Source organism: Mustelus asterias, chromosome 1 (genome assembly GCF_964213995.1).
Source record: "Mustelus asterias chromosome 1, sMusAst1.hap1.1, whole genome shotgun sequence".
NCBI lineage: Eukaryota > Metazoa > Chordata > Chondrichthyes > Carcharhiniformes > Triakidae > Mustelus > Mustelus asterias.
Window position 1 is genome coordinate 78,801,778 of NC_135801.1, and position 20,412 is coordinate 78,822,189.

Below are 20,412 nucleotides of genomic sequence, written 5' to 3' on the forward strand. Positions count from 1 at the left end.
AAACACCTCCGAAAGGAAAGAGTTGGGAAACCCAAGCAGATTTAAAGAGCAAAGGCACATTTTAGAGGCTTTGTAACTGGAAGAGGATGACTACTGGGCCAAGAACAATAACAGAAGGTAGTAAAAGGAGGTGCCAAGGAAGAATAAGAATGGGACAAAGCAGGATTCAGAACACAACACTAAAAATTTCTTCCAATACTCAGCAGAAAGGCAGCACTTAGAAAAGATGTCAAAGTATTAAGGATCTTGTGTATTGAAAATTAGCATGAACAACTCATTTGAAGTAAATGACTATAACTTTCAGGTTTTCCAATATACCATTCTATATCAAACATGCACCATCTGGGATTTTAATATTGAGACAGAACTTTCAGATAATCCATATCCCAAGACAAAGAGAGAAACAAAGGGCACCGCTTTGTGAAGCAGTGACAGTCATTTTCAGGAAGTCAATGAACACTAAGAAGGCTCCAACAGACTGGAAACAAGCAAACATAGCTCCTGCACCTGACAATTACAGACCCATTAGCCAGAACTCAATGACTGGAAAGCTAATGGAGTCAATAATCAGAAGAAAAATATATAAAAATAACGGAGTAAAAGGCAGTAATCACAGCTTCAGAAGATGTGGATCTTGATTAGCCAACCTCGTGGAATTTAATTTTTGTGGAGGTGTCATCTCAAACTGACAGATTTTGGGGTCAGACAGAGAGAGGACATGTCCCCTTTTCTTCGTGCTCTGCCACTTTTCTTTCGGCTGGGGGGAAGGGTTAGAGAGGGAAGAAAGAACAAAGGAAAGCCGGGTGATGGTCTGCTTCTGTTGTATTTGAGGTGGTTGGGGGAAGGTGGTGTGTGTTAGGAGGAGGGGGCTGCTACCTCGTGGACATCTCAAACTGACAGGGTGTGATATGGGGATGGGGGAGGGGTGACAGTCGAGCTAAACCTACAAAGGTCTTTGATAAAGTACTGCCCCCAGAACCTTACAGAAACTAAGGCCCGGGAGCATTGAAGGCTGTTTCATTGATATGGACTAGTATCAATTGGATGTACTTCGAGGATGAAACTAGGAAGGAGTACTTCTCGGATGAAATTAGAGTATGGGTTGAGGTTGGTGAGGTGGTCCTCGCTCGTGAAATTGTCAGTGTTAAATTCCAAAAGTGAAATCAAAGCTTTGTCAAAGGGTACTGGTGAAAGGCTTTGTAAAGAGAACTCCAGAGTTGGCAACTGGGATAACCAATCTTTAAGGTAGACAAGTATCAGACAGAACACACAACAAAAGTAAAAATACGTGCGTGACACATGTTTTCCATCAGTGAGACAGAGCTTGCAAAGGTAAAGTTCAGCAACAACTATGATTAATCATGTTTATTAGTGTGAAGTACTTCACTACACTGTTGGATCAGTTAAGTTCAAACCGTACAGAAACCGAGTGAAGTGCTGCAGAATGCTCTTGCAGACCACATTAGAAGCGATGGTTCAAACTGCAGTCATTCAGGGATCATCCAATTTCTATGCAGCAGAAAGGAGTGCAAGAAGATTGACCACTTTAATGCCAAGAATCAAATTTGAGTTAGTGGATAAGCTGAAGAGCCATCTCAGAATGGACCTTATTAAAAGTATAGACCACTCCTATGAACATCGAGCGAAATATAGAAAGGAAGCAAAAAGGATTTGAAAGGAAGCCTAGTGACCACAATTTGGTGTCTTTTGTTATTGCAATGGAGAGGGATAGGGCCGTACGGCAGGGCAAGGTTTACAATTGGGGGAGAGGTAATTATGATGCGATTAGGGAAGAATTAGGGGGCATAAGTTGGGAACAGAAACTGTCAGAGAAAGGAACTAATGAAAAGTGGAACTTTTTCAAGGAACAAATACTCGGTGTCCCTGATAGGTATGTGCCTGTCAGGCAGGGAGGAAATGGCCGAGTGAGGGAACCATGGTTCACGAAAGAGGTGGAATGTCTTGTGAAAAGGAAGAGGGAAGCTTATGTAGGGATGAGGAAACAAGGTTCAGATGGCTCGATTGAGGGTTACAAGTTAGCAAGGAACGAGCTGAAAAAGGGGCTTAGGAGAGCTAGGAGGGGACACGAGAAGTCCTTGGCGGGTCGGATCAAGGAAAACCCCAAGGCTTTTACTCTTATGTGAGGAATAAAAGGATGACCAGGGTGAGGTTAGGGCCGGTCAAGGACAGTAGTGGGAACTTGTGTATGGAGTAAGTAGAGATAGGCGAGGTGATGAATGAATACTTTTCTTCAGTGTTCACCAAGGAGAGGGGCCATGTTTTTGAGGAAGAGAAGGTGTTACAGGCTAATAGGCTGGAGGAAATAGATGTTCGGAGGGAGGATGTCCTGGCAGTTTTGAATAAACTGAAGGTCGATAAGTCCCCTGGGCCTGATGAAATGTACCCTAGGATTCTTTGGGAGGCAAGGGATGAGATTGCAGAGCCTTTGGCTTTGATCTTTGGGTCCTCGCTGTCCACAGGGATGGTGCCAGAGGACTGGAGAATGGCGAATGTTGTTCCTCTGTTTAAGAAAGGGAATAAAAATGACCCTGGTAATTATAGACCGGTTAGTCTTACTTCGGTGGTTGGTAAACTGATGGAAAAGGTCCTTAGAGATGGGATTTACGACCATTTAGAAAGATGTGGATTAATCCGGGATAGTCAGCACGGATTCGTGAAGGGCAAGTCGTGCCTCACAAATTTGATTGAATTCTTTGAGGAGGTAACTAAGTGTGTTGATGAAGGTAGGGCAGTTGATGTCATATACATGGATTTTAGTAAGGCGTTTGATAAGGTCCCCCATGATCGGCTTATGATGAAAGTGAGGAGGTGTGGGATAGAGGGAAAGTTGGCCGATTGGATAGGTAACTGGCTGTCTGATCGAAGACAGAGGGTGGTGGTGGATGGAAAATTTTCGGATTGGAGGCAGGTTGCTAGCGGAGTGCCGCAGGGGTCAGTGCTTGGTCCTCTGCTCTTTGTGATTTTTATTAAGGATGTTTTGAATACTTTCAATCAGTATCTTCAAGGGGTCAAAACACACCCAGGACGTCACGGTGGCACAGTGGTTAGCGCTGCTGCCTCACAGCGCCAGGGGCTAGGTTCAATTCCAGCCTCAAGTCACAGTCTGTGTGGAGTTTGCACTTTCTCCCTGTGTCTTGCGTGTGTTTCCTCCAGGTGCTCCAGTTTCCTCCCACAGTCCAAAGATGTGCAGGTTAGGTTGATTGGCCATGCTAAATTGACCCTAGAGTCAGGGGGATTAGCAGGGTAAATGACGGTTACGGGAATAGGGTGGGATTGTGGTTGGCGCAGAGTCAAATGGGCCAAATGGCCTCCTTCTGTACTGTAGGGATTCTATGATTCTATATAGGTAGCAACCGAAAGAAATGAGTATGTCAGAACCAAGAGAACCAAGCTTGGAGCTCCAGAATGGCCTGACACAAAAATCTGCCAGAATCAGTTAATATGGTATTTATCATGAGTTGCTGCCCATTGAGTGAAAGATCTTGCAATACCAATGTTAACCATTGTATTCAGAGCCAAACTGGTATGCCGCCCAAAACTCTACATGCAACACTGCTGGTAGCTAGGAGAGCTTCTTCAATTGAGAGACCAACGCCACACAAAAAGAAATAAATCTAAATTACATTTTATTGCTAAAACTAAACACAGCTGGAATTTTCACCCGCTGCTGTCTTGGGACGACTTTCATACCTCTGCACCCCTCCTCCACCTACCCAAAACCTTTCCCTGTAACTTAACAGAGTGCAGGGGGTGAAAGTGACAGTCCCAACAAAGGCATCCTGCTACTTAACATCATGTTCATAGAATCCCTACAGTGCAGAAGGAGCCATTCAGCTCATTGCGTTTGCACTGAATCTCTGACAGAGCATCTCACCCAGGCCCATCCTCTGCCCTATCCCCTTAATTCCCTGCTAATCCACCTGACCTGCGCATCTTTGAACATGAAGGAGCAATTCAGCACAGCCAATTCACCTAGCCTGCACATCTTTGGACTGTGGAAGGAAACCGGAGCACCCGGAGGAAACTCACGCAGACACGGAGAACATGCGAACTCCACAGTCACCCAAGGCCGGATTTGAACCCGGGTCCCTGGCCTGTGAGGCAGCAATGCCTCCCGCCTGTTGAGCAGCCATCACTTTCCATTGGAAGCTGCATGGCCAGGCCTCATTGCTGACATTAGGACAGTTGCCACTTGCCTTCACCCAACCAACTCCAGCCCAAAGTTAAAATTCTGGAATTCAGTGTTTTTAATTAAATTAGTTCCAGCCCAGCCTGAACAGTCCACAGCTCACAGATTGTCACTACTTATGCAATAAAAATGATTGTCGTGTGAAATGGAAAAAGTCACACTGATGAGGCAATGAACTATTCAAACCTCAATATGTTTACTCTGCAAACTGAAGTTATGTGTCACAAAGTCTTTCAAAATGGATTCAGGAAATTATTTTTATGTGGCAGTACAGCCATCTTTCAAATACCATGTGGTGAAATGGCCTTTATGTTACAGAATCAGCATACTTGATTCACATTTGAACATGTCCACATCCAATTTTAATAAAGGCAGGTTGTTAGGGAGGAGATTCATTGCTCTAAAGAGGCGGGTCTGTTGTTATTTAAATATGCTCATTAGGTTCCATGTGGATTTAATAGCTTTGGACCAGGTTTCCAAAAGCTTGCAAAACCCAGCAGTTCAAGTGTGAGACTACAGCTGGATCTACCAGATACAGCGACTTTCTAGCACTGCTTGTCAGCGAGAATAAGGAGCGTTCCCAAATTAATTTGCAATCTCCTCCTCTGCTTAAACCCCTCCCCCAAACCACAGTCTTCTCCACCCCTCATCTTCAATTTCTCCCTTCGTCCTTTCCGCACCCCGCACAAGACGCAGCCTGCCTGCCAGTCAGCTTGCCAATCCCTTTAGCCACTTACCCAGCCAGCCATCAGGGGAAAATTCAATTAGGTTGCGCCATTAAAATTGTCAGAAACTGCGTTCCAGGGTTTCCTAGTTGCGAATGCCTCTCCCCCAGACAAAGATCAGGCCCTATGAAACCCAAAATGATACATTTAAACAACAACGTGTGGAGCTGACTGAATCGCACAGAGAAAGAGAAACCTTACTATTCCGCTGGTCCACTGTTTCAACGTAGCATCATACCTTGATCAACATGGTTTTACCCTGCATTTGACTTGAAAGTACCCTTTTTCAATACAGAACTACAACGAAGGGCATAGGCCCATCATACACTATAGGACACACCACCAATGTTTAAATGAGTAGATGGAGAATGAGGTGAGTCCCAAGCTTAACGTTTTAAAAGTTTCGCGTATTTAGGATGAAGGAATTACCAGCGAGAAAGACAAATATTATACATTTACATGATGTATTTATAAAATGGTACATTTTGAAAATAAATTCTAAGAAAGAAAGCATCCAGTATACACACCTTTTATTTATGTATAAACACAAAAGAACATGAAGTTCTAAGTAGCCATGCCTAATTATTTTCCCTTATATAGATTGTCGGGTTTTTACATTATGTACGAGCACTGTCAAACATCAAATCATCAATAGCAATGCCAATAACATGATATTCTGTACAGCTTTCATAAGCTGACAACCATGTTTTATGGTATTTAATAGAAATGTTTTAGCAATGCATGGCAATACTCAAAGCTAGTTGAGGAACAAATAAAAGGCTGCAATTTAGAAAGTGAGTTAAACACAGGTAGTTGTTTCTAAAATAGAAATTGGAGTTTCTCACTGCGGTGATAAGATTCAGCAGGAAAGAAACGAATCTAAATGCAATTTGTACAAAAAAACCAGGCATCTAGAAGTTTATTTGGTTTCTGTAAAAAGTTTGCAAGATTTTTTATGTCAAGTTCAAATCTCGAGAGTCAAATACTAGTCAGAATCTTCAGCGTAAAAGTCATTAACATACAGCGTGAACACATTCCCCGGAATATCCATTGGTTAAAGCATCGAGCATCTGGTGGGGGAAAAGCCTGGAGGGTCTGGTGGAAAAAGCCTGAAGCAACATTCCCCAAGGTCTGGAGCATACATTTGGGAAAGCCTCAAGCATCATTTTAAAGAAGCCTGAAGTGGCTGTTAGGGGAAGTTGCAAACATCTGTCAACTGAAGCAGACAGTCATCAGAGGAAACTCTATCGGCAAGACTTATTGCAAGACCTACGGATGAAAGCAGCAAAGCTGGTTTATTTTACTATTTATCTTAATGTGGGTCTTTTAAGGATCTGAGCTTTTTGGACAATGTCATAAATTGCAGTGTTAGTTATCTTAAGTTGGACAAAATTACACATTTTGTGATGTCAGGATATGTATTGATGCAAAATGTTTCTGACCACTTATAACCTGTTTCAAAATATTTACAAAATAACACCATAGAGCACAATTTTAGCCCAAAAGTATGTAATTGGATAATATGTCAATAGCTTTCAGACTGCAAATGCAGCTGAGAGTTTGGAGTTTAAAGTGTTATATCCCTATGACTTCACTGCTGACTTGAAGAACTGATATTCCATTTAATAAGGCCATCATTCCTTTTGGCAAAAATGGTTAAAAAAACAGAAAGCATCAAGCTGAATATAATTTTCTTGCAGACAGTTTTTGAAACCAGATTTCATTAGCAGCAATGGAAAATTAGCCAATTACAACGAACCTGTAACAGTACTCATTTTACATGCTGAAGTAGTTAAATAGTCAATTAGCCCGCATAACAAAAAAGTGCAGTAATCCAGCTGTGACGTACAGAACAGTTGGATGTAATAGCTTCACAGAAATGGAAAACATCTATACTCTACTATGTCATTAAACTAACTTCAACCAGTGCACTGGAGATCACCATTATCCCAACAGGAATGGGGTGCAGGGAAAACCTTAACATTGATAAAAGTTGTCCAAATTGCATAGCTCATAATTAACTTAGTTCATGGTGGAACTAGTTATGTTTTCACAGTGAGTTTGTCTTGTGCATGTACATTAACACATCAAAATATTTAGTCCATCCATGTATCAAAATTATTGTATCAGCCCCAAGAACAGAAAATATGCCAAGATGTCACACAAACCACTGCTGATGTGATTTAGCTACTGCAGTAACTGTCTGTGTAAGTAAAACCAATAAATCTTATAGCAGGATTCCCAATTTAAATTGCACATATAATGTTCCTGTCCATTGATGAATACTTCTATTTTAGTGTGAACACCAAATAGTCCAGATGGTTGAGAAGGAGGTTCTTGTTGCTTGTAAATATTATTGGTGTCATTGTTACAGGCGTTGTCACCAATAAATTGCAGATAGATAAGCAAGAGGGTGAGACCAAGGAATGAACCTTGGGTCCCATCAGATGTGATTGCACAGCAGCAGGAGATGGTTTCACCAAAAGAGATGTGGTGGCACTGCTTCCTCACAGCGCCAGGGACCCGGGTTCAATTCCGACCTTGGGTGACTGTGTGGAGTTCTCCCCGTGTCTGCATGGGTTTCCTCCGGGTGCTCCAGTTTCCTCCCACAGTTCAAAGATGTGCAGGTTAGGTGGATTGGCCATGCTAAATTGACCCTTAGTGTCCCCAGATTTGAAAGTTACATGGATTAGCCCTGGTAAACACAGTGGGGTTAACAGGATAGGGTTGGGGATGGGCCTGAGTAAGATGCTGTTTCGAAAATTTGGTGCAGACTCGATGGACCGATAACCTCCTTCAGCACTGTAGGGCTTCTATGATACTAGCTGTGATGGATCAAGCAGGAATGGAAACAAGCTATGATATGCCACAAAGCTAGACCAAAATGAAGAGACCCACACATCATAATCAACCTACAGTAACTGGTTTCTCATCCTTAAGTTATTAGAATAGTTTAAGTTTTTATGAATAATTATGCATTCAATTTTATTAATTTTAATTTCTCAACACCTTCGTCCCTCAAAGCTATTTTCCTAATAATATTATAACATTGACCCAGGCTTTGAAGTAATAGCAATGGTGCGATTATCAGTGCTCACTATTATTATAGAGGAAATTGGACAGCAGTTAAAGGTTGGGGGCGGCACAGTAGTTAGCACTGCTGCCTCACAGTGCCAGGGACCTGGGTTCAATTCTGGCCTCGGGTCATTGTCTGTGCAGAGTTTGCATGTTCTGTGTCTGTGTGGGTTTCCTCCAGGTGCTCTGGTTTCCTCCCACAATCCAAAGATGTGCGGGTTAGGTTGATTGGCCATGCTAAAATTGACCCTTAGTGTCCTGAGATGCGTAGGTTAGAGGGATTAGCAGGTAAATATGTAGGGACATGGGGGTAGGGCCTGGGTAGGATTGTGGTCGGTGCAGACTCGATGGGCCCAGTGGCTTCTTTCTGCACTGTAGGGTTTGTTCTATGATTCTATGTTGAGATCCAGGAGCTGCTGTCTGATTTGCTCTGTTTCTCCACAACCTATGCTACAGTATGCTGTTTTTAGAATCAACATTAAAACCTACAAAGTACTGTGAAGATATAGTACTCACAGGACTTGCCCATTACATGTAGCAGAAAAAGTTTGAGCTGGTACATTCAGAAACAAGTTTTTTTTTAAAATAGCATGCTAAGATTTAAATACTGCCAATCAAGCCCTCAGAAATTTAATTTACAAATGTGGAGTCTCATTCCTTCAGGATTCAATTCACATTGGGGATTTTAAGTATATATTCTTTAACTTGTTTTTGTCTCTCTTTCTAACTTGCTTTCAATCTCATCTTTCTTTCCCTCCCTTTATTTTGCTTTCTGTATGTGGTTTTACAATTATTTAAATATTTTGATCTATACATCCAGGGGTGAATTTTATCGTCCCGCCCGCCATGAGAATCGGAGCGAGCGAGGGGTGGACCATGCAAAAGGTCTGATGACATTGGGCAGGATTTTAAGGTTTTGGGCCAAGTGCGACCAAAAAATCCCGCCCCTGTTTCAAATTCTGTGGGGGGTGAAATTTAATCTCCAATCAGTCCATTTGGGTTCAGTGGGATGTCAAAATGTTTTAAAAATCTCAATCTAAATCCCAACCTTGAAGAATCACCCAAAGTCAAAACGTTAGCTTTGTTCTCTCTCCACAGATGCTGAGACCTGCTGGGCTTTTCCAGCATTTTCTGTTTTTGTTTCAGATTCCAGCATCCGCAATAATTTGCTTTCACTTTAGATTGTTCCTTGCCCTTCTCCATTACTGATCTGGACCTTATGATACAATGATCACTCTTACCCAAGTGCTCCTCCACAGACACTTGGTCCACTTGACCCATCTCAATTTCCCAGCACCTAATCCAGCAATGCCTCCGCTCTAGTTGGACTGAGAACATACTGGTCAAGGAAGTTCTCCTGAACACAGTTTAGACATATGGAGCAACATTTGTAAGTTCCCCTCCAAGTCTCATACCATTCTAACTTGGACCCATATCACCACTCCTTCACTATCACTGGGTTAATATCCTTGAATTCCCTCCCTAACAGCACTGTGGATGTACCTATGCCCCATGGACCACAGTGGTTCAAGGAGGCAGCTCACCACCACCTTCTGAAGGGCAATTGGGGATGGACATTAAATGCTGGACTTGCCAGTGATGCCCACATCCCATTAACAAACATAAAATGGTCTTTTTGGCTGCAGGGGAGTCTTGCCCACTGATCGGAGAACTGATGGGAAATGCCCATCAATTCGGTGAGGGATGTCTGCCACCGGCACTTAAGTGGCAACCTGCAGATCTTCCCCACAACTGAGGTCCTCAGTGGCAGATGTCCCACCTGCAGAGAGTTAGGGGCTCATCTTTACCACAAGTGCCAATGGAACAGTGGCTGTTGGTGGCATTGCACCTCCAGAGAGGCCTAGCATCATTGTTGGACCACAGGCCATTCTTGCCCTCTCCATCCTTGCCCTTTACTCTAACATTATCCCAATGGACATTTGGATAATTAAAGTTCCTCTACATCATCACGCTAAAGATCTTGCACACCTCTGATTTTCCTAAAGATTTGCTTCTCTAACATGCTCTTATTATTTAGAACCAAGAACAAAGAACAGTACAGCACAGGAAACAGGCCCTTTGGCCCTCCAAGCCTGTGCCGCTTATTGGTCCAACTAGACCATTTGTTTGTATCCCTCCATTCCCAGACTGCTCATGTGACTATCCTGGTAAGTCTTAAACGATGTCAGCGTGTCTGCCTCCACCATCCTACTTGGCAGCGCATTCCAGGCCCCCACCACTCTCTGTGTAAAAAACGTCCCTCTGATATCTGAGTTATACCTCGCCCCTCTCACCTTGAGCCCGTGACCCCTCGTGATCGTCACCTCCGACCTGGGAAAAAGCTTCCCACTGTTCACCCTATCTATACCCTTCATAATTTTGTACACCTCCATTAGGTCTCCCCTCATTCTCCGTCTTTCCAGGGAGAACAAGCCCAGTTTACCCAATCTCTCCTCATAGCTAAGATCCTCCATCCCAGGCAACATCCTGGTAAACCTTCTCTGCACTCTCTCTAAAGCCTCCATGTCCTTCTGGTAGTGCGGCGACCAGAACTGAACGCTGTACTCCAAATGTGGCCTAACCAGCGTCCTATACAGCTGCAACATCAGACTCCAGCTTTTATACTCTATACCCCATCCTATAAAGGTACGCATACCATATGCCTTCGTCACCACCTTCTCCACCTGTGCTGCCACCTTCAAGGATTTGTGGACTTGCACACCTAGGTCCCTCTGTGTTTCTATAGTCTTGATGGCTCTGCCATTTATTGTATAACTCCCCCAAAGCCGATTGAACATTCCCCGTAGTGTAACCCTGTTGAGATCCCCTTATTCCTTACGGGTCATGTCAATTTAGTAATTTCCAACCATATGTTGCACTAATAATGGCTTAGCATGGTGAACCAGAGAGAAGATTGATGCAAAGAAACCAATTAACATTTCTGCCATGTCCTGGGAGTTCATCTGAACCTGTCACAAGGAACTTCAACAGTCCTGTTTATATCCTTTATTGTCTTCTGACCCCGACTTCAGTTATATTTTAAATGCAATACAAAAACATTCTTTATCAGAGACAAGACAGTCATGTGACAGCTAATGATCAATAATGAAACTGTAAGCAGTGTAGTATGAAGAGAAACTCAGATTCGATAATATCCTGTCAAATGTCTGGTTATTTATAATTACAGACGCATATGAAATGAGTACTTACTGCCCCACTTCCTGTAGTATGGGTGCTGGGCACAGGAGATAATTATCCGTCGCCATGATACTTGGTCTCTCAGCTGGAAAATGAATCATTGCATGAGTTCCTTATACTGAACTGTTTAATGAACTGACAAATAAACGTGTTTCCAAAGGTATTAAATTTAACATTTATTTTTTTAAAAAGGGCATTACATTTTGCAGTAGCAATGACACAGATTGACATCAAAACGACACATACAGTTTGGAAAATTAACTTTGAAAAGTTCAAGTAGAATAAAACTGACTAAATTCAATGGGTCTAAGGTAGAGAAAAAGATGCACCTTTAATGATGTCTCTGTAAAAAATGTATTTTCTCAGTTAAAAAAAGATTTTCAAGAAGATAATATTTCCAGAAACATTAGAACAATATGGACTGGATTTAATGCATTTTGTCTGTCATGGAAGAAACATGGGAAGGCGGAAGGGGCAGTTGTGGGATTCCCAGCTGCAGGATATCGATTAGGCTCATTAATGACACCTATTATCCCTGAGCCCACCAAAATTCAGTGGTGATCAGGGATTAATTGGGGTTCACATGGCTTTCTCGTGCCCTCAGAAGGACACTCAGTAGACCCAGTCAGATTTGGAAGCGGCCTCCTGGGGCAGAGTCCCTCATAGTCAGGCACTCTGTGTCCAATCAAGGGACCTGTCATGGGGCAGAGTGGGGGCTGGCCTCCTCCCTGTCCCCAACCCACCCTCACTTACCTTTGGCCTGTGGTCCCACAATGATCCTAAGCCTATCTGGAGGGTGCAGTGCCACCAAAAGCCACTGTTCCATTATCATAAGTGCCAAAAATGAGTCCCTAACTCTGCAAGTGGGACATCTGCCACTGAGGACTTCAGTTGTGGGAAAGACCTGCAGATTGGCACTTAGGTGCCGGTGGGGTAGGCCTCCCTCACAGGACTGATGAGCGTTTCCCATCAGTTCCCTGACCAGTGGGCACGGCTCCCCTACGGCCAAAAAGACCAATTTATGTTCGTTAATGGGATGTGGGATCACCAGCAAGTCCAGCATTTATTGCCCATCCCCAATTGCCCTCGAGAAGGTGGTGGTGAGCTGCCTTCTCAAGCCACTGCAGTCCATATGGTGTAGGTACACCCACTGTTAGGGAGGGAATTCCAGGATATTAAACCAGTCATAGTAAAGGAATGGTGATATGGTTCCAAGTCAGAATGGTATGAGACTTGGACGGGAACTTGCAAATGTTGCTCCATGTGTTTGAAGCCTTTGTGCTTCGAGGTGGTAGAGGTCGCAAGCTTGGAAGATGTTGTTTAAGGAAATTTGGTGATTTGCTACAGTGTATCTTGTAGTGTAGATGGTACACACTGCTGTCACTGTGGGTCAGTGGTGGAAAGAATTAATTTATAAAGTGGGTGGATGGGATACCAATCGAGGGGACTGCTTTGTCCTGGATGGTGTAGAGCTTTTTGTGCATTGCTGGCGCTGCACCCATCCAGGGATGGTGATATCTGGGACATTGAGTGTAAGGTATGGTTCTACAAATATGACTATTTCAGGCTGTTGATTGGCTAGTCTATGGGACAGTCCAAAGATGTGCTGGTTAGGTTGATTGGCCAGAGTAAATTGCCCCTTAGTGTCTGGGAGACTAGCATGGCAAATACGTGGGGCTACGGGGATAGGGGTTGGGTGCGATTGGTCAGCGTACATTCAATGGGCCAAATGGCCTCCTTCTGCACCGTAGGGATTCTATGTCGCTCTCTCAATTTTGGGACAAGCCCCCAATGTTAGTATTTTATAGTCCTCCTTATAGACATTACATTTATACACACACTTACTTATAATGATTGAAGCATTTATGTAGTATCTGCATAAGATCAGATCTGTGCCTTTGCCTGCCCTGAAGCCATTTCCTCTTATCACAACTTCAAATTCTTCTGCAAGTACAGAAATGGCAATTTAGTACAAGGCGAACGCGAATATTCTGCACAAGACAATCTAAGTATCCAGGTTACTTCTGTGCTGGAAATACTGTAACTTGTGGAAACCTGACAACTTATCTGACTAATTCTTGATTGTTGACAATAAATATTCTAATTGAATGACACTGATAATAAAATAATGAACCTGCTTCCCTGACCCTGCTTGATATCCAGATTATAGAAGTTTAAATTATATACATTTCCTTCAGATAAGACCATGTTGTTTGCAAGGGAGGCAGGGGAAAAGGGGAGAGCTGCTTTCATTTTTGTTTTTCACTTACCAATCCAAAAATTGTAAATTATCAAAGACCTTTTGCTAAGCAAGCAGCAGCACTGCGGCCAGAATTTTCCGGCCATTCATGCCAGGTGGATTTTCCCGTCCCGCTGCAGTGAACGGAGATTTGGGTTGTCGCTGAATTCTCCAGGTTCGCTGCAGCAGGCGTGTGGCACGAGTGGTTGGTAAGATAGCGCCCTACATATTTTGTTTCTGGTAATTTAGAATATTACTTGCTGAATTCTGCGCCTCACAATTGCACATCTTCGTAAAAATAAACAAAAACAAAAAATGCTGGAAAATCTCAGCAGGTTTGACAGCATCTACGCAGAGAGAATAGAGCCAATGTTTCGAGTCTGGATGACCCTTTGTCAGACATAAAGACAAAGAAAATAGGCCATCTTCCACATTCCTCAGATTGTCCTTTGACACTTTGCACCTTTGTTCTGCCGCTAACACATTCAGATCTCTGAATGGATGCTATTCGCACCATTCTCAATTCTTCATAACCACCATCTACTTTCCCTTTGTCCTTTTGTCTATGACATCTTGGTCAATTATACAACCGCTTCCCCCCCTCCCCCCCACAACCCTCACAGTATAAATGTTATCCTATTTTCTTTGCCTTTAGCTCTGATGAAGGATCATTCAGACTCAAAACATTGGCTCTATTCTCTCTCCACAGATGCTGTCAGACCTGTTGAGATTTTCCAGCACTTTCTATTTTTGTTTCAGATTCCAGCATCCGCCGTATTTTGCTTTTATCTTTGTAAAAATACATTTACAAATAAATTTGTACAAATGCTGGTTTTACTCCCTGATTCTGATGAATCGGGGGGAAGTGGTGACGTAATATGACATTACATTTAATCTCCAGTCAAATAAACTAACAGATAAACTCAACAAGGGCACAATATGAAAGAAGCATAATTCCTGGATCATAAAGTACAAGTTCTAGTTAGGAGAAATGCCATGAAGGAAGCAGTTTGAGAAGATATTCAAAATTAGAACATTTGAACAGAAGTCAAGTTAACGAAAATCATAGAAAATTAGCATACCAAATACTAGACCAATGGTAAGCTAAAATGATTGCTTTCCATGTATATGTTAAAATAACCAAACTTACTCCACAGTTGAATCAGGCTTCCATTCAACTACAATTACTGATGTGAAATTGCTAGGTGGCAAACACAAAGCACAACTTAGGGAGTAATACTAATCGGCCACATGTCACAAAGGTTCCTTTTATCTTTGGATAATATTGAAATCAGCCAGCTAAAATACTTTTCTCCTGACCAACTGTGGGATTGAAAATGAGAAAAGATGTTTTCCAGGCAGTTGGAATAACAATTTTGATGGTTTTAAACTACCAACCCAAGTCAAAGTTATCTACACCATGTGGCAACATTAAGCAAGCAGGAGCATCCATACTCAGCACATTCACATTATGGATGTTCAAAAGTCCCAACTCCCGAGCAAATGAATGTCAAATATTTGGACAGCACAGAGACATCTATCCAAACACTAACATGAAAAATGTATAAACTTCCCAAGTTATCCAACAAGTCGGCTTTCACAAACAGCTTTGCACAACAATTGCATTCTATTACAATTAGTATGAAAAGAAATCAATTTTCTTCGATGCAAAGTTAGTCATCTAAAAGCAACCTTAACCTGCAAAACAAAAGCATCTGTACACATTTATTGAAAAGATAGAGAACTTTCAAATCAGATTTTACCAATTTCCATTCATAAATTGCTAATTTTTGCAGGTTGGTACTTCTCCTCTCCCCTCCCCCATTATGAAATACATTCCTTTTCTCAGTGAATCCTGAGCCTTCTGTTGTGCAGTTTGCTGTACATCCCCTGAACTGCCCAATATATTATTCCATTATTACTCATCCTTCCTGTCTACATTTAATTACATGCTGTCCACCTTGAATTAATCTGTATTTTCTGGTGGAATAAGTATGCTTCTGTTTATTCTCCCACATGAAGATTCAGAATATAGCTGGAGGCTACGTCTTGAAGCATCCCTGATGTATTTGGATTTAATTTACCAAATAGAAGTGGAATGAGTAGTGATTCAGAGTCTTGTAGTGCTAGCAGAGACCGGCAAAATATTTGTGGTGAAGCCAGTATCTTTATTATTGCAACAAATCCCCATCCCATTATGGGTGGCATGGTAGCACAGTGGTTAGCACTGCTGCTTCACAGCTCCAGGAACCTGGGTTCGATTCCCGGCTTGGGTCACTGTGTGGAGTTTGCACATTCTCCTTGTGTCTGCATGGGTTTCCTTCGGGTGCTCTGGTTTCCTCCCACAGTCCAAAAGATGTGCGGGTTATGCTAAAAATTGCCCTTAGTGTCCTGAGATGCGTAGGTTGGGGGGATTAGTGGGTAAATCTGTAGGGATATGGGGGTAGGGCCTGAGTGGGATTGTGGTCAGTGCAGACTCGATGGGCCGAATGGCCTCTTTCTGTACTGTAGGGTTTCTATGATTCCATCCTTTCCTTGTCATACTTATTCAATCCCTTTCATCTGTCTTGTATCATCCAAGGCCATTCCCCTCTTCCTGTGCCATTCCCATTCTCAATTCCTTTGTTCCCATGCCATCCCATCCGCAAGCCCAATTTCATAACCCCTGCCCCCATCTCCACACTTCCCTGGCAACCATTTATAGTAATATGGCACCTTTAACATCATAAAACATCCAAGTCACTTCATTTTTTCAATTCATTTTTTGCAGAATGTGGGTGTTGCTGGCTAGACCAACATTTATTGCCCATCCTTAATGGCCCTTGGGAAGGTGGCCACGAGCCACCTTCTTGAACTGCTTCAATCCGTGTGGTAGGTATATCCACAGTGCTGGTAGGTGAGTTTGAGTTCCAGGATTTAGTCCCAGCAACAGTGAAGAAACAGCGATATATTTCCAAGTAAGGATAGTGAGTGATTTGGAGGGGAACTTCCAGGTGGTGGTTTCCCATGCGTCTTCTGCCCTTGCCTTTCTAGATGGTAGTGGTCATGGGTATGGATGGTGCTGTTGAAGAAGCCTTGGTGAGTTCCAGCAGTGCTTCAGTAGTGGAAGGACTGAAAGTTTGTGGAAGGGTTGCCAATCAAGCTGCTGCTTTGGATCGTGTTGAACTTCTTGTGTGTTAATGGAGCTGTACTCTACCAGCCAAGGGGAGAGTATTTCATCAAACGCCTGACTTGTGCTTTGCAGACAAGATTTGGGAAGTCAGGGAGTGAATTACTCGCCACAACTTCACTACGTTAAAAAAACCCCATAATAAAAGCCCATTCAATACATTTAAATTCCTTCAAGTAGTTGATCCTGTATAAAAACCGACATCTGTATTGATAGCCCCACATCAAAGACAGTTAATCCCTTTATAACACTTGGAGCTGTCAATCAAACTGTGAATTTACGAATCCCCCAGTGCAATAATGATAGGTTGTAAAAATAGTCAAGCATCATGAATACTTCAATGATAACCCTGAGGCTTCTGTCAATAAACAAATATTGAAATTGCAAGCATTGATTTTTTTCAACTGAAGCTGTTTCTTTCCCCCCAAAATTTGAAGAGTATTTAAATAATCTGTGAGTTTAACAGTTCCATAGACCTGATCTACTTTTTAAGCATATCGACGTCTGCTCTTAATAATCCCAAAAAGGATATCTAACCTCTCCAAGGAACTCTGGTAAATTTAAACCTTTTCTTCAACATTCTAAATCCCATGAACCATGTTTCAGAAACTTCGATGACAAAATTTGCTTCCAACTTTTGAACTTCCTCGCACTTTTAAATGAGCCACAACCCCTGTACCACAAATACCCCGTAATAAAAATACAGGATGCTGTGTTGAGGACTTCTGGAATTTTAACGGGATGCAAATGAGGTTCATGCCAATCTCTAGTAGATTTGCTGATCTGTCATGGCGGACAGCAGCGGAAGATCCCGCTGTAAATTTATACCAGCATAAATCTGACTGCTGGGCCTGCCACCAGATTCTAACCCCCTCACCGGCCACTATTGAACCTGCTGGAGGAGCTTGGGAGAATTCCATCCTATTTTTTAGGACTGTATTTTTTAAATTTAAGTCAAAATTTGGGGGTGGCATAGTGGCAAGCACTACTGCCTCACAGCGCCAGGGACCCGGGTTCAATTCCCGGCTTGGGTACTGTGTGCAGTTTGCACATTCTCCCCGTGTCTGCATGGGTTTCCTCCAGGTGCTCCGGTTTCCTCCCACAGTCCAAAGATGTGCAAGTTAGGTGGATTGGCTATGCTAAATCGCCCTTAGAGTCTTAGGAGACTAGTTAGGGTAAATGCATGGGATTATGGGGATAGAGCCTGGGTGAGATTGTGGTTGGTGCAGACTCGATGGGCTGAATGGCCTCCTTCTGCACTGTAAGATTCTATGATTCTATGAAAATGAGGGGATTCATTCTGAAGTCTGCCTGACAGTAAGCCTGGGTAGTTTGATCGTTAATGATCAAGGAAAGGCTTAGTTTGCTTTACTGGGAAAGAAGGTGCCAGGGATATATGCTTGGAGACAATGCCAGAAGCCTGTTTGCATGGAGGCAGTCATTTAAATTTTCTACTCAAAACAAGGAAATGCAAACCCATTGGAAGCTGGGGGCAACTGTGGACTGTTTGCAATGAACACTGTGATTCCATGGAGAGTGAGATAAATATGAAAAGGAAACATTCCTTCTGTAGTTAAAAGTATAAGTTGCCTGTAAAAAGAAAATGGGATGTAGTCAATAGGGATTTTTTTGTTATTTATTACTCTAAGAACGTTTTAGAACGTGAAATCTTGTGACGTCATCCTATTCAGCTATTAACTGGAAGTTTAAATTTCTTTTCAAATGTTACCAGTCTCCAGAGGAATGAGAACAGTATTATGTATAGTGTCAGCGCACAACTACAGAAGAAAATAGCACATATTAAAAAGAAATCTGGCAAAGCAGTAGTAACCAAAGTTTTATGAACAGGTAGATGATCCAAGACTGCAAGCCACAAAATGTTATATGGTGCACAGTGACCTGGGAGCAACAGGTTTTTAAGCTGAGTGCCAAAGTCAGGAATTTAGTGCAAGTGGGCAAAAAGAGGTGTTCCTTTTTATTTCTTTTTAAAACCTCCAGTAGCTGATAGACTTTTGTCTTTTGTTTCTAAGCTTTGAAACTATAACTTGTAAATACTTTACTAAAGGGCCACGAGGTGGTTAGTACTGTTACCTCACGGCACCACAGACCCTGGTTCGATTCCAGCCTTGGGTGACAGTATGGAGCTTGCACATTCTCCCAGTGTCTGCGTGGGTTTCATCCGGGTGCTCCAGTTTCCTCCCACAGTCCAAAGATGTGCAGACTAGGTTGATTGGCCATGCTAAATTGTCCCTTAGTGTCCCAAGATGTGTAGTTTAGATAGATTGAGTTAAGGAGATAGGGCAGGGGTGGACCTGGGTAAGATGCTCTTTCAGATAGTCTGTGCAGACTCGATGGGCTGAATGGCCTCCTTCTGCACTGCAGGGATTCTATGGTTATGGTTCTAAATTATTAATTAATCAAATAAATAAATAAGGTTAGGTGGACATGGCAGGGAAGATGGTGTCCAATAGTTGCTGTATATAGAAGATTGAGCTGCAGTTCCAGATAACTATATCTGCACTCAGTGCCGCTTGAGAAGCTTTGGCTCAGAGAGGTTGAACTGGAATCTAAGCCACAAACATTGCCTGGCATCAGTGAGGAGGAGGGTTACCTGGAAAATATATACCCAGAGGCCGTCACACACCTTAGGTGGATAAGAAGGAGAAGGTGGAGAAGTTGGTCAATGTTCAGGGGCAGAATTAAGCAGGTATGGGGACCCAGCAGAAAGTGATGGAGGAGCTCGGCTTTGACTGTGACCCAACATGTACAAGATGATTTGTACAGATGCTCAATCGGTAGTTTGGGAAGACACAACTCATTTATTTACAAATTAAAACTATACAGAGGCTTGCAGACTCATGGCTGCAATCAGCTCCCGAGATGACTCGAAGTACAGAAGCCCACGCTTACCATGGTGATCCCCCAACCTGCTCCAGATTGGTTCCCTGGGTCATGTGATCCTTAAAGGGGTAATCACATATGCTTGCTACCCACATGCATTAGTGCTGGATGAATGAGGAAACTGACCATACCAGCATAATGTGGGATGCCATTCAAGCAGAGGAAGCAAAACGGAATGTGGTAGTGGTAGAAGACAGTATAATTAGGGGAATAGGTAATGTTCTCTGCTGCCTCAATCAGGAGCTCTAAAGATTGTGTTGCCTACCCAATGCCAAGGTTAAGGACATTTCTTCATGGCTCAAGACAAATCTGGAGTGGGAGGGGTAAGGAGTTGATGTGGTCCACACAAGAATCAATAGCATAGATAAAACTAGAAATGCTATTCTGCTGAGAGTTTGAAGAGTCAAATTAAAATACACAACGTCATAGGCAATACTGGATTATTACCAGAGCAACAAATGTCACAGGGTCAAGCAGATTTGAAAACTGAACGGATGGCTTAAAGAGTGACATGAATGAAGAGGTTTTGAAACATGGGGAAGCAGTACTTGGAACAGAGGGAGCTGTTCCATTGGGATTAGCTCAGCATCCTGGAGAATCATTTAACGAGAGCTGTGAATAGGGCTTTGGTATAAAGGGGTTGAGGAGGAGTCACCTGGAAGGAGATTTTGAATTCTGAAGGGGAATAATCAAGGCTAAAGAGCATTGTAGCAATTTGGGTAAAGATAATCAAAGTGGAACAGGAAGGAAGAGAGTTTAATGCTAAATAGTGCAGCAACAACTGAAGTCCACACAAAGAATAATGGTACAAAATAAAACTACATGCTCATGAAGCATTCAGAACAGGGTGAATGAACTAGTGGCACAAATAGAGATAAATGGGTTTGATATAACT

The 20,412-nt window shown here is 42.7% G+C and overlaps 1 protein-coding gene across 1 annotated transcript in view; it reads right to left on the minus strand.

Moving 5' to 3' along the window:
- Positions 1-20,412, minus strand: part of antxr2a (ANTXR cell adhesion molecule 2a) — a 219,650-nt gene that overhangs the window by 141,764 nt on the left and 57,474 nt on the right. The window contains exons 9-10 of the mRNA XM_078213868.1: positions 13,054-13,152; positions 11,221-11,293 (exon numbers count right to left, since the gene is read on the minus strand). Coding sequence (XP_078069994.1) covers positions 11,221-11,293; positions 13,054-13,152 — 172 coding nt within the window. The remainder of the gene's footprint in view (positions 1-11,220; positions 11,294-13,053; positions 13,153-20,412) is intronic.